Source organism: Thermobia domestica, chromosome 17 (genome assembly GCF_964235325.1).
Source record: "Thermobia domestica chromosome 17, izTheDome1.hap1.1, whole genome shotgun sequence".
Taxonomy (NCBI): domain Eukaryota; kingdom Metazoa; phylum Arthropoda; class Insecta; order Zygentoma; family Lepismatidae; genus Thermobia; species Thermobia domestica.
Genome location: NC_137470.1, coordinates 128,781,936 through 128,797,657, shown reverse-complemented (window position 1 = coordinate 128,797,657; position 15,722 = coordinate 128,781,936). Strand labels below are relative to the sequence as shown.

Here is a 15,722-nt window from a genome sequence, read left to right as displayed (position 1 = left end):
ATAGTGCGGGTTGGCTGTCTACACTTTTATGGAACACCATAATGTAACAGAACATCATAGCATTATGTCATACATCGCACTGCACATGTTACATTGTTCAGTGCGGGCAATAGTTACAAGGCTGAACGAAGCTTTAAGCGTGTCGCGAAGAACTGTGTCCAAATTCGTGACGATAGATAAAACTCATGGTGAAACACCATCAGCGAGAGTAAAATTGTGGACGAAAGAGAAGCCTGAGAGATAGAGATTTACTGAAAATTTGAGACGTCCATCACCAAGGATTTTACAAAGAAATATGGCTAAACTAACTAAAGAACTTATCATCTAGAAAAGTCTATTGCGACAATCACAGCCCGATGCAAACTGCATAACCCGTGTTCACCGCCAATAACAGTTTACCGCAATGAAAATGATGCCGACAACATACAACATGAGCCTCCGATAATTGGAAACGCAATGGTCCAATAATTTTTCTTCTTACAAGAACAGGCCATGTTTATGTATGGCGGACGCAAAAAAGGAAACTCAAGCACCTTTTAATGATTAAAAAGTATGATCAAAAAATTAAGATCACTACAATATGTCCCTTCTACACGCACTTCATATCTGGATTCTTCCTTTAATAACTGTGAGGTGCTCCGAACCATGCTGCCTCATTTGAGGATTTTACGCTACTTTTTTAATTTTTCAGAAAGAAAGAAGAAACAAATATGGGATTTCCTCAGTTTGGAGCAAACTTCACACATCTCAGTGAAGTAATAGTTAAAGAAGCCAATGTTTCATGTAAGTTACGATAACTTAAAGTAGTTTTCAGAACACAATTGGTCAATGGTAGTTTTCCCGTTCCGCTCTAACTTGGGAAACTCTGAAATAAAATATTTTCTAATGCCGGCCACTGAGTTACTGCTGGTATTATGATCTTTGGGAAATGTTCTCATAGCAGAAAAAGACAGGAAAAGGTGGTGAAACGAAAGAAAATAAGCTTATGCTCATTGCACCAATCGAGAATTAAAAACAGATAAGATAATCAGTTGATTACTTTCATCTTTGGATAGGAATCATACATTATTGCATCAACAGTTTGTAGAAAGGATTAACTCATCCACGAATAATCGGAAGTTGCATAAATTACGATATGACGTCATGTAGTATCGTACGTTTGACTGGCTAATTCGTGTAGAAATTGAAAACTGAGTCGCGCAGGATGTGTTAACTATTTGTTACTACATATCCTCGGGAAGTTGAATATGTATGTCCTGATGCTGGTGGACAAATAAACATCATCTTGGAGAAAAAATAAAAAGCTATATCAAATACTTACTGAGAAAGAACCTGCATTTCTGATATTTCAGAATATTAGGGACGCTCAGTTTAATTTTATGGATAATGTATTATATCTGGGTTACGAATATTGTAGGAAAAAAAAAAAACTGTCCTAACGGACCACACTTCCTTACACGCCTTTCAAGCGACATTTTCAAGCAAAGGTTTGAGAGGAACAACGTATTTTTGTTGCATTATGTCTGCCTAAAACTACACTAAAATTTCACACACACTGTCTTCTCTTAAAACAAAAGTTTGGCCCTTGTACTGAAGTGTGTGGTAGGGAGCGAAGTATAGATTAGGTTAAGTTACGTTAGCTCACTTTACATTCAATGTTCAGCATTATTTTCAAATGTAGGATAGAGTAGGTTGGGTTAGGTTACGTTAGCTAATCTCATGACCGCATCACACCATGATACTTCATTTAACAGTTACGCAACAAGAAATCTTCCCCGCGATCTAGTTCGTAAACTTTTTGAAAACCCAAACTTTGACTTGTATCGCCAGTTGGTTTTGATCCACTCCAGTAAGTAGCACTGCTGTACGTAAATATAGCCCTTGCAACTAAGTAAAAAAAAGTTTATCTGACAAGGGACATGTTTCGGTTCGAACGCAAGGATCAACATAAAACTTGATAGACATATACAGGACTAAGTACTGACCACTGTAGGGGGAGTCATTCCCGTGTAAAATTCGTTTTCTGCCGACAACGCCCCCTATCCTTCGAAACACTAGCAGTTAGATTCTGCGTTATAGGCGCTGAGTGAAGAGCAGTTAGGTGTGTCAGTGTGTGGTAGTAAGCTCCAATTAGTATTAGGTGTGGTAGTCAGTGTGGAAAAATGGGGCGGGCTGTTGACATTAACTCCTTTCCTGTAGTTAAACTGTTAAAAAAGCAAACTAAGGCGCAAAATTATGGATCAAACGTCAGTTGGAGCGGATGATGAGTTATTTGAGACATTTTGTGCACTTTAAGCATCAGTGAGTACGAAAATGAATTAGAAATGATACACAAATCGACACTCTAGAAATATTATGAAGAAAATGGCAGGGCACAGGAAGACATCTATGGTAGCAGTTCAGAGCGGGAATAAGACAGTATTCCATAGCGGGAACAAGACAGTACTCAAAGCGAATACGACGTATCACCAGCACGAAAACTGAAAAGTACATATGTTTTTTTGCAGTTTATGGAAGACAAAACCAGAGTACCTACAAAGATTATCATGAAGGAGGATACAACTCATATAGGAAGCTTCTGGAACGACATAAGAAACTTATTTCATTACATAACTGCAAAAATATTTGGATTATGGATACGCGCTGTCTACGAACTTTGTTTCATTCAAAGGGAATCGGGAAATGAAACTCCAAACAGTGAAATGTGAAGTCCTCAGAGAGCATGGTGTATCAGTATATTACTGGCATTTACTACAGTGCTGGGCTTTCCAAGCAGCAAAAGAAGTTGGCTTATCGGAGTTCAAAATGTAGTCGACTTTCATTCAAAATCTTTACAAACAAGCAAGAATTATATCACGAATAATTCATAGTATCTGTAGAGTGTATCATTTCTAATTCATTTTCGTACTCACTGATAATTGCATTGCACAAGAATGTCGCAAATGACTCATCTTTCACTCCAACTGACGTCTGAACCTTAAATTTGCGCGTTAGTTTGACTTTTAACAGTTCGATTACATGACGGCGGTTAATGCAAACAGCCCGTCCCATTTTACACACAGTCTACCACACCTAACACTAATTGGAGCTTACTACCACTCACTAACGCACATGACTGATCTTCACTCAGCACCTACAACGCGGTGAAAAAACGGGACGGGCTGCATTAATTGCATATATGCTTCTTTTTTCAGTAAATCGAGTGTCTGTATCTTAAATAATAATTTTTGGGGCGTTGACTAGCATTCCCTTATGCAGATTCACTTCAGGAAGACTTCAATGTATCTATAAGTCAAGAACTACTATGAAAAATACATTAACAAACTTATCGTAGGTGGCCAGTAAAAAGCACAAACTCCATGCAACCGAGCCAGGGCAGAAGCACAACAAGGGGGCCTGAGCAGTTGCGTCTGTATAGAGCAGACGCGTCAGCGACGGTGGATATACACACAAACGAGGCTAGCGCAAAACACTGTATATAGCATAAAAAGATGTGTCTTAAGTGTTGGATTATGCATTTACACGTTACTAAATACGTTATAGGCATAGTTTTTATTAATTGCACATTTGTGTTCTGAAGTAACACAACACATCACCAACGTGAATTTCACAAATATGTAGATCTCCTAACTCTAGGATACTTCTATGGTCGCGCGTCATGAGTTACCACACTGACTTCATATAATTCCCTTCACTTTGTATACTGTGACTAATGGCTTCCTTGCGTATGAATCAATGTTTAACGCGGCGGCACTAGCGCCTAGTCTCACAGACCCATTTTTTAAATGTTAAATCTTTACCTAATAATTTTCGTTTATATTTTATTTCGTTATCACAAGGCAATAAATGATGTTCAGAAGTGTCCATTGAAAAATAAAACTTTCACTTTGAACCCCAATCAAAACCAGCGGCCAGCTACTAGTAACAGGCTACAAAAATAGGTGCTCGGGTCTGATACTTGGTGCCAGTACCGCCGGGTTAATAGCCTCACTTTCATTGCTGTACTATTATGTAGATACGCACCTCATACGTAAGAAGACGACATAATTCGATATACTGTCCTATTAAAATATTATTACAAATTTGACCTGTAAATTTTACAAATATGTGGATTTGTACAGAAAATCTGCACCGAACCTGGATAAAATTTGTAGTACGTGCCAGCAAATTAAGTACAAGGATGGGAGGAATTCTAGTTCATGGCATACACAGTTAACTGTTTTGATTTACTGCTCCGGTTTATTTAATTTATTTATTTTCACGTTTCATCCTGTAGTATTTAATATACAAGGCATATGCAACACAAGCAGTAAAACATTTTTCGAAGTTTACTGTATTATCCCTTCCGCTATATAAAAGCTAAATTCTGAAAATAAATTCTAATTCGTGATTTGGGCAAAAAATTAATATAAGACTGGGTTCTATTCTCGGAGAAACATATTAATATAATCAAACTGTAAGGACCATCACCATGTATTCGTCCGTAAAAGACACACTAGCACACAATGTTAACTATTTAGCACAAAATATACACTTTACACATTACCCTCAGTCTAATTTAAACGGTGACACCCGAGCCACTTCGGTGCCCTAATCCATCCCACTCGTCTTGCTTAGGTTCCCAAAATTATTGGTGGATTACGAAACAAACTAAATAAAAATGAGAAGTCTCCAATAGAATAATAGTTTCCAAGCATTAATACGGTAATTGATTTTATGCTGAATATTTTAGGTGCATTAGCTCCAAGCAACACTATTGGTAATCTGCACGGTGAAGGGACGAGCGCAATAATTCTACACTATCTGCTAAATCTATCTTTTGAAGACGTTAGAAGATATATTTTTTTTTGTCTTTTTTTTTTTCTCAAAAATTACAATACACACCTACAGAAAGGCAAACTAAACTAGATTATTTTAAATCAGCATAGGTCCTAACAGTATCACTTTACATGAAAACTTGGACACTTGAACTTTCCTCATCTGCACTTATCAAAGAACCGGTGGCCGAAATTTAAGCCTCGTACACACTGATGATCATCTTAAGACTATATTCCGAAAATTAAAGAACACATTATTTATGTGAGACCATCTGCTTTTACCTTTCTGTATCAATAAACACTTCTGCTTCAAGAAACGCGTTTTATGGGTTGTTGACAACAAAGGAAAAACCGTAAAGATAAAAAAAAAAAAAAAAAAAACGGAAGGCTCATAATGGTCAGCTAGTACGTTTTGGTGTAAGTTTCGTATGAATAATAGCTTTTCCGTATATCTACAATCGCTTCGCGCCTACTCCCTACGGAACGCCTATCCTGCCCTGACACGAAACAGATACAATTCTTGTCTGCAGCGGATACTTAGCACAAACTGTGGCCTGTTTATTGTATGAATAATCGTCTTTGCGTATACCCATCGCCGCTACGACCCGCCCTGATGAGCAATATACATATATAGAATCCGTTCCGTTAAGCAAAGCCGCGATAACTGAAAATTTGCAAAATTTTTCGGGAAGAATTCGTTAGTATGGTTCTTGTAATGTGTAACAGAATAAGAAAGAAGCACAAAGTAGTGTTTGTTTACGACTAATGCTGCTAGTCAAGACCGATATGTTTTGCTAGGCGGATTTTACGGCGAATATCTGTGGGGTCTTCAACCAAAAAAGTTTAGTTTTGCGTAGCTGAATGCCAAGAACGAGAAAAAATATGTTGAAATCGTGCGAAAGACACGGATGGATGCAAGAACATGATGTTGAAAGATGTTACTATAACAAAAATAAAAGAAGTTTCGTTTTCAAATGTAGTTCAAGGGACATCGTGGAACGCTATTGGGAAAAAGCGGCAACAAAGAAAACATCATTTGAGCGTGCTCGACTGTCAGCGAAAGAGGTCCTGCAATTTACTGCATAAGGAACTGAAGTGTTATGTGAAGGGAATGCACGAAGTATCACAAAGGTGTGCCACACGCAAGACATAATACCCACCGTCGCTGGCGCGCCTACTCCGTACGAAAACACCTCCCTCCTAACGCCCTACCCCCCTGCTCCCTGACACAGTTATATAGCATCCCCGCTTCTAAGTAGCCATCTTGCACAAGTTAATTGATGTTTTAAAGATGGTTCGTATTTTATACCCACCCGTCCAAAAGCCTATCTGCACCGAGTAATGCAACTCAACCTGACGAAATATACTCTAAAGCAGTAAGAATGCTTTCGTGTGTATTTCACAAACGCAAATGTGCCCCACCCCCTTCCTAAAATAGTACCGTGAACGAAACCTTACCTAATCTATTCGCCAAAACTGGCAATGTCTTCGGTACACGCCTTGTAATTTTTGACTAGTTGCTTCTCATTGTTAGCTACCAGGGTTTAAAGCAGTAAATGCCTAATTTTTGTTGGTAGTAGCCACTTACAAGTAACACTTCACATCGTTGCTGCCGGTCTGACGCTAAACTATACATTTTCGGAAAGCACTAGTCCTAAATAGGATAACTACACAGTGCGACGGTCAGACGTTGCCGCGTTCAGGACTTATGGAGCGTCAAACATTAACATGGGGTTTATGAGAGTTACAGGAAACGAAGAAGAACACAAGGTTTGTGACGTTTGAATCGACGTTGTCTTATTGAGCACTTGTTTGCGTAAGTTAAAGGGTACAATCAATGTGCAAATCGTCGAACAGAGCATGAGAGATGCAAAGAGTGCGCTCACAGTGTGCACACTTGACGAACGGTAGTTCGCCGCACGTGAAGCACACGTCACCTTCGTCGAGGGAGTCAAAGCAGTACTCGTGCGGAGAGATCCACATTCCCGGCTCCTCGTCCAGATAGCCAGCCTTGTGGAAAGCGTACCGGATCAGGTTCTTGAATCGGGGTGCGCTGAACTGGTAGAGTGAAAACGACTGTAGTGCCAGGAATCGATCGCGATGCCAGATATCCATGACACTGTCCATGGCCAGTGTGTCGGTCACAAAGCGTACAAAGGACTTGTACTGACGGAAGAAATGCACATCTAAAGGCTGAATCTTTCCAGTGCAACCACCAGGAATCAGTCTCTTGTGCAACGCAACGTCGGCAGGCTTCAGTGCGTTCGATAGATTGTCGTCCTTGTTCAGAGTCCACGAGTCCAATAGCAAAACGATCTTCTTCCGATCATCAGGCATGCTTGGCCAGAACACTTGCTCGTAGAAGTCCTTAAGGTCGTCCCTGTTCATGTTGGACGTTTTGCCAGCAAATGATTTGATGTTCGGTGGATCTGCAGGCTTGTTTCCCGGAAACTTTCCACTTGGTTCCGACACCAGTACATACATCGGCCGCAGAATCTCTCCGGCCATGGTGATCACGGGCATGATCATGTAGCTGTGGGTTGTTGCGCTCATGGATCCCACAACCGCTCGCACGACTGTTGTTCCTTTGGTACGGAGAGTGCGAGTACTCTGCAACAACTTCTTGAAGCTACTCTGATCTGCATTGGCAACCTGCGTTGGTGGGATGCTTTCGCTTGCAATGAGCTCGCGAGTCGCTAATACGAAAGCATCAGCCTGCTGCTGCAAGTCCAACTCTTTCAGTTGCCAGGTCCTGCCGACCCTGTGGGTGATTGCACGGTCCACGATGTTGTTGCGCTTCTTGAATCTGTACACCCACGACGGTGATGCCTTGAACTTGAGACTCTTGTTAGGGTCCAGTTCATTAGCTGTTTGCCTAGCCCAAATTCGCAACGTTCGATCGTGAATGATAGCAGTGTGCTGTTTCTCCGCGAACATGCCCCGAACTGCCTCATTGATCTCTGCCATCAGCGTCTTCTTGTCATCTTTGCCTTGTGTTGCCCCAAAGTGACGTAGCACGCCAATGTTCCGAATATACCTGAACTGATTCTGCAGAGTCGAGTGGGTAGCACGACCGGTCTTTGTGTTCCAAGGCCTACCTGTTTTTGGATTTACCGTCCAGTAGGCATAGGCTTTTGCCTTGTACTCGCGCCACTGCTCTGGTGTCATTTTGGAGTCTTCTGGAGGCTGATCCTGGAACTTCGGCTTCTTCACAGGAGAGGGCAGGTATTCTGACGCTGATGAGCCAGATGCGGAAGACGTATGAGACTGCTGCGATGACGAAGGCATCTCTGCATCCTCCTGCTCTTGGTCTTCCTCGTCTCCAAAATCCATGTCTCCGTCCCCCTGGTCACCATCACTGTCACCGAAGCCGAGCGTACGAATCTCTTCAACGACTTCCATCCCGCTGGTCAAAAGAGACTTGATGTGTGCCACCATCCTTTGCTCTTCCAAATTTGGATTGCGCTCATTTGTCCCGATCTCGGCCACCAGAGCCCAAACGACCACTTTCGGATCCATCTTACAACGCATACCTAAAAAACACAAAAACAACACAAATGTTAGCACAGAGTACAAATGCAAGACGAATTAGCATGAAATAATACGACTGCTACAACACAAATGTTAGCACAGAGTTCAAATGCAAGACGAATTAGCATGAAATAATACGACTGCTATGGTTACTCTCATAAACCCCATGTTAATGTTTGACGCTCCATAAGTCCTGAACGCGGCAACGTCTGACCGTCGCACTGTGTAGTTATCCTATTTAGGACTAGTGCTTTCCGAAAATGTATAGTTTAGCGTCAGACCGGCAGCAACGATGTGAAGTGTTACTTGTTAGCACAGGCTGATGTGTTAGGTGCATGAAAATTAATTTATACGGCACACCGTGCGGCCATACAATCAATCTGTATATATTTATTTGGATATGCTGTATTTAAAAAAAAATGCATAGCATGTCTTACGGAATTATTTGCAAGAAAAGCACCGGTTGATGCGCGTATTTTCCCACAAATAATCTTATACAGGACAGCAATTTGCACGCAAAAAATGGATTATCCTAAATTAGGGATGGCAACAAAGTTCCAGTTCCGGCTCTTGAACATCTGGTTTTCAGAACCGGTTCCAGACCTGGATCCGAAAAAACTGGTTTCAGACCTAGATCCAAAAGCCACAAAGACCCGCAAAGTTCACTTTCAAAACACTACAGAGAGGACCACGTGCTTGTGCCTTCCAAGCCCAGACCCACTCCCCCCCCCCCCCCCAGAAAAATTTATTGTTTAAAGAAATGAGACACGCGGCCGACGCCCGTCGCTTCCACCACTTCTAACATACTGTTCACAGCCTCCCAGCAGCTCGGTTTTAACTTAGGGATGGCACAAAGTTCCGGTTCCGTGAGAAACCGATTCTTGGAGATCCGGTTTTCAGAACAGTTCGAGACCTGGATCCCAAAACCAGTTCCACCAGAAATCGATTCCGGCCACCCCTATTCTAAACTTGTACGCACGATTATTTAGTCTGAAACTGAATGCAATTCAATTTTGGAATCCTTAAATAAAAAAATAAATAAATAAATAAATAAATAAATAAACTGAACTCCGCGTACCACTGAATTTCATGTATTTAAATTATTTGTAATAGAAGCACTGAATTGTTTTGGCAACAACTATAATTGAACTTTTGGAGTATGTTTATCAGAAGGGGTCCAAAAGCATGTAAAAAAAACAAAATTTACAGGAGAAATGTATGATGTAAGTACTTACACGTAACATAACGTAACCAAATCTAACCTAACCTAAACTAATCTGAACTAACCAAATATTAGTAGAAAAAAGTGACATTCTATCATTTCTTGGAAAATTATGTTGGACCCTTATACTTACATAACAAACCAACCTAATACGAACAGAAATTAAAAAAAAAAAAAAATCAGAAAAAGAGAGAGCTGGATCCCTTGTGCTAAACATAGGTCCTTTTTTTATGGCACGGGCACATATAGCTCACTTGGCATGGGTAAAATTGAGGAACAACATAAATACAAGCTTAAAATTAGAATTGTCAATAAATATCTTCGAATGCTTTCTAGACTCTTATCGGCTAGACTCTACTTGTCGGCTGGCAACCAACTACGCTTAGATTTACAATATACCCGCAAGACTATCATGTCATAAATATGCTAACAGAATTATATGACAGAATGACATCGCTGCCAACTTCTAAACGGTAAAAACAGCAAACGCAAAATAACGCATCAACCATATACTAGGGGATTACTGCAAACTAGCTTCGCATATACACTGGTCCGGTACTGGCAAAGATTGAGTATACACGCAGTAATGTATACATAGAAGCAAGCACGTCAACGGCGGTGGGGTTTAAGCTCCAGTAAGTCCTCCCAGGCCAAACCTATGTACTAACTGAACGAAACCAAACTTAATCTACATAAAATATTATTGTAATGTTGTGAAACTGGCGGAGAGTAACGGCAATAAATGTCGCGGTCGACATGCATGAAAGCAAGCACTAAATAGTCTTTTATTGCAATTGCACAAAAAGGAACCACATTTCTCAACCGTGTTTTCAATGTTAGAAATGACACATGCTTACCGCTTACACGAACAAACTCCTTAAACACTACTGTTCTTTTGTGAATTAAAACTTTACCTGGAAATCTTGCGAATCTTCAAATATGAGTAATAAAATTCACGATATACTTTTAGCCGCACTTGCACTAGAAACGCGCGCTATTGACAATGATACCAGCTCGGAAAGGAAGGCCTCTACTGGATCGTATCTCAAAATTCCCTTAAACGTCATTAAGCTACCCCCATACTTACAATGGTATTACAGCATCAAATCCTCTTTTAAAAACGAGATTTGTAACATATTTGAGAACAATACACTGCATCTGGATACGATTAAGGAAACGACCAATATGGAAAGCGAGTACTGGGTTCCTCGTAATGTAAAAGCACCATTGCAAGAATCTGTAAAACTAAAACGAATTTAACATAGGAAAATAAGGCTTAAGTTTAGAGTTGCCCCTCCAGTCTGAAGGTGCCCTTGTACTTTGCAACATACAAAAAACAATGATTAAAGTATTAAAAATTGTTACATTTCACGTAACTTCAGTATTCCGTGGGCTTAACAAAAATTTAAAAGGTTTTCTTCATTATTTTTGCGCATCCGTTACACCTGTTCGCCGTATTTTACAACTACCATGCTGCTGAAACCTTCCGCGAATGCTTCCGCATCCAGCAAATAGTACTAACTTCCACATACCTTTTCTCGTATTAAACATAACTCTCCTGCCGAACTTACATCCCTAAACATCAAATAAAAACTTTAAATTATCATTTCTTGCCTCATTTCTCCTGTAAATTTTCCTGATTTTTATAAAAAGCTGAGGGGTAACTCTAAACTTAACCCGAAAATAATAATAAAATCGTATATCCTGGAATCCTTCTATAACAATTTAAGGTTCAGATGGGGAATATGGGAACCAGTTCATACAATTATATTACGCTAATTATTTTACTTTAAATAATGATTCAATGTTTTGGAATGTGATTTTCTGGATGCATACGCAAATAGCCACGCACAGATTGATAACATGTCGGCAAACTAATATGCCACCAAAATAAGAGATCACGGAAAGGAAACAGAAAGGTATTTATTCACCACTTGAAAGCACCAGTTCGCTGCAGTGCAGCCCCGAAGTGGCGATACGTTATTGTGCGATGTTAAGTCACAATCACTCCACAGGTACTAGGAATTTCCTTTACTTTAACAAGTTAAATATCTCTTAAATCCATCCTCGCTGAAATGAATCAAGTATAAATGCATGCTTCTGTTAATAATTTTCAAAACGTATGTAGCATGTGTTGTTTACATTGTACAATATGATGGTAATAAAGATAACGTTGCACCACTGTTTTTAACTTAATATTTGAGTTAGTGGCTGGTCGCCTACAAATGTAAGTTCTATAAATATTACTCGTCTCTTGTAAATTAACACTGCATATTCCATATCTGCTCGTAATTTACTTCTCCTGAGAGATCAACCTCATCCACCTAAAAAAAATAGCCAGTTGGCTATACTGACATCCGATCTCTACCATGAACAAATGACTACAATCACAGATAGAGAATAACAGAAAATAACAAGACAGAGGTGTAACGTAAACAGTCAAACGACTACGTGATTTAGCATAGGATCGCAGTAATCAAGCACCAGATGGCTCTGGCAGTCTGATATACAAGATTAAATATTACAAGAACTTTTATATTTCAGCGCTCAATCGCAGAGCTTGCTACTTTATTTCCTCATAAAGAAAACAATTAAACAAAAGTTAAGCTCTACAAAACCTAAATTTTTAAAAATAATCAATCATTTCAAAAGACTGCCAGAGCCATCTGGTGCTGGATTACTGTGATCCCTTGCTAAGTCGCGTAGACGTTTGGCTGTTTACATTATATGTCTGTCTTATAACATAACCTATGAGATAAATGAACCCAAATACACAGTTCATGGCGATTGCTTCTTACCGATTCAAAAATACTGCTGCGGGACATTTTGGAGATCCTAAACTCCCAAAGTTGTTATTCCACACCTGTAAAGGAAACAAATATCATATGTAAGTTTCGAAAAGCTACAATCTCAGTAGACACGTCTGCAGGAGTTTTTTTTTCAGGGGGGGGGGGCGCAAAAAATAAATGTTGATGTGTATAATACTTCATGCAAAGCAATATTATTTATGCGCCTTAGGTAATTTTATTAATTACAGGCAATATATTAGATATTTGGGTTAAGTTTAGAGTTACCCCTCCGCTTTTTATAAAAATCAGGAAAATTTACAGGAGAAATGAGGTAAGAAATTATAATTTGAAGTGTTTATTTGATGTTTAGGAATGTAAGTTCGGCAGGAGAGTTATGTTTAATGCGAGAAAAGATATGTGGAAGTTAGTACTATTTGCCGGATGCGGAAGTATTCGCGGAAGGTTACAGCAGCATGGTAGTTGTGAAATATGGCGAACAGGTGTAACGGATGCGCAAAAATAATGAAGAAAACCTTTTAAATTTTTGTGAAACCCACGGAGTACTGAAGTTACGTGAAATGTAACAATTTTTAATACTTTAAGCATTGTTTTTTATATGTTGCAAAGTCCAAGGGCACCTTCAGACTGGAGGTGCAACTCTAAACTTAAGCCAGATATTATATAGTGGGTAAATAAGCATAATCTAATATATTTTGACATGTATCTTGAAGCACCGAAACTCTCCTAGAAATCCTGTACATGCTAAATGCCCCATCTTGCACCTGCTGCGGACATCCATGGCTTCCGCACATCATGACTCCTACTATTTTTTTTTTCATTTCCTTCTCAAAACAATATTTTTCTTTGCATCAGGCCTATTTTAAAGGTGGTTTACCACGGGTCTGTGTGGTTATCTCGAGCTATTCTGCATCCTGACCTATGTGCAGATCTGGGAGGTCCAAGAGAAGCCCAACCCCCCAAAACGCCTGCTCCCCCCCAGGATATGGATATATTTGCTCAGACACCTTCCAATGGAAAATACGTACCAGACAACACGCCCCAAATTTATAGTACATAAATTGGCGATACTGCTCTTCCCACATTCTTATTCTATCAACTGTTTGACAATCTCACTGCCTATCATGTTATTATCCATTGCCTTTAGCCTAAATGGCATATCGTGGTACGTTAACTTGAACAGTTCATTCCATGAGAGGGTTGGACTAATTCTGGAAGACATAATAATAATAATAAAACAGGGTACCCCACCTTTCCCCCCAAAAAAATATACTAGTATGGTGGCTTGGGCACCATTCTGTTGAAATATGAATTTTGTCCGTAGCTATGGAGCCACAAACTTTCAATATATATATATATATATATATATATATATATATATATATATATAAAAGTAAATACTAGTATCCCTGTATTTTTTTTAAAAGTAGTCACGAAAGAAACTAATATCTCATTTAATTGTAAGAAAAAACAAAGATTCTGTTATGTGACAGAAACAATGTTATTCGTTGCTTCGGATGTCCGGCAACACTGCACTGAATACGATTTGCACTCATAGTGCAGGGAGTAATTACATCACTGCGAACAGAGATGGTGCGGCCAGTTACTCACAGTTTGTTAGCTTATGCTTAAAATTTTATTCACAGATAATTTATTTTATGTTTAAAATCACCATTAAATACAAGAATTAGAAATGTCACACTACTTACTTCGGTCCTTATAGTGTACAAATTTCTGGACTCGATATAAAAACGATCTTGCTTTCAAGTCCACGTTTTGCTTGCTTATATTCATGTTTTCTTTCTCAACCTCTTATAATTGATATGTTTCATTAAGATGTAAAACACTGAACAGTCACCGTCAATTACATTAAAAACGAAACTCAATTCCATTTTGCTTTCAGGTAATATACCAGTCTACTTCTTTACGTGAAGCGCAAAATGCTTTTGTTTTTCGGAGAAACAAGTAGCCTACACAACCCACCACTTTCTTCAAAAATTCTTACCCACTGATTAATAACAAATCTTAATAGTAAATTTTCAGTAAGGGAATCAACACAAAACAGAGTTACAAACAACCCGCACTGCCTTTTCTGGCTGCACGCTATTTAGATTTACCAATAGGTGGCAGGGCAATTATCATTGTAGTTGAAGAGCTCTGTGCGGCTGGTAAATTATTATCTCGGAAATGTAAAATCGAACAGAAATACATCAAATAATAAAGGATATTTAATAGCTATTTATTCATTATGAATTCTGGATATAAAGTTGGCTACAGTGGGATATTAGAATTATCTTAATGTTAATCATTCCTAAATGTTTTATAATACATCTAAATATTTTAAAATATTATTGGGCATTCTGCGTACCAGGGAGTGATCTACGCCCCCCTAACATCGCTCCAAATTTCTTTACACACACCCACGGATGGAAAAGGAATACTCCCTCAAATCCAATTTATCAATCAGTATCGTATAGGTTATTTATTACATCAAGTTAAAAAAGGTTTAGCGTTCAGGAAAGAAGGCAATATTCTTATTTATTCTATTTCACTTCAAAATACGAAGCGAGCTCGTTCTCATGTACGGCTTCGAGAACCACATGATCTCATTGTTTCGGGCGGTGTTTCGATTAGTGCTGTCGAAATCGGTTTTTGAAAAAACCGAAAACCGGTTTTTGAAAAAAGTGAAATTTCATAAAACCGAAATGTCGGTTTTGAAAACCGCATTTGCGGTTTCGGTTTTGAAAACCGCTTTTGCTGTTTCGGTTTTAAAAACCGCATTTGCGGTTTCGGTTTTGAAAACCGCATTTGCGGTTTCGGTTTTAAAAACCGCATTTGCGGTTTCGGTTTTGAAAACCGCTTTTGCGGTTTCGGTTTTGAAAACCGCATCTGCGGTTTCGGTTTTGAAAACCGATTTTTTCAAAAACCGAAAACTGCAGAAGTCACAAAAATTCGACAGCACTAACAAGTAACGACGAGGAAACAGCAAAGAATCTTTCCCATCTTCGGCTCACAGTTGCCAGATGGAGGGAAATTTCCCCCGGCGTAGGGAAAAAATGCTCAAAATTTGCAGAGGTGAAAGAAGATATTTTTTCTTAAAATGTCTTAACGTGTAGGGAAATTCTTGTTTAGTATTCTTTTACAATTGGCAGAATAAAAAAAAAAAAACATAAGTTGCAGTTTCTCACAAAGAGGCACAGCTATCGTTATTTCGAAGTAAAAAGATATAGAATAAAATATGATCGGTGTTCCCTTCACGTATGAACTTTTGCAGGTGTCTGGGACTTGCGATAAGAAACCAGTCAACACATGCAAAACCACAACATTCACATTTATCGGAGTGGC

At 39.1% G+C, this 15,722-nt stretch overlaps 1 protein-coding gene across 4 annotated transcripts in view; it reads right to left on the bottom strand.

The window, feature by feature from the left end:
- Positions 1 to 14,509, bottom strand: part of LOC145674334 (uncharacterized) — a 40,191-nt gene extending 25,682 nt beyond the window's left edge. Inside the window, exons 1-3 of one of the 4 annotated variants that reach the window (XM_081744261.1) lie at positions 14,087 to 14,509; positions 12,369 to 12,433; positions 7,916 to 8,350 (exon numbers count right to left, since the gene is read on the bottom strand). In XM_081744261.1, coding sequence (XP_081600387.1) covers positions 7,916 to 8,348 — 433 coding nt within the window. In that variant the 5' untranslated portion in view covers positions 8,349 to 8,350; positions 12,369 to 12,433; positions 14,087 to 14,509. Of the gene's footprint in view, positions 1 to 7,915; positions 8,351 to 12,368; positions 12,434 to 13,405; positions 13,583 to 14,086 lie in introns of those variants that run through there. The other 3 variants (XM_081744262.1, XM_081744263.1, XR_014128896.1) reach the window with 3 other exon arrangements.
- Positions 14,510 to 15,722: the final 1,213 nt, after the last annotated feature.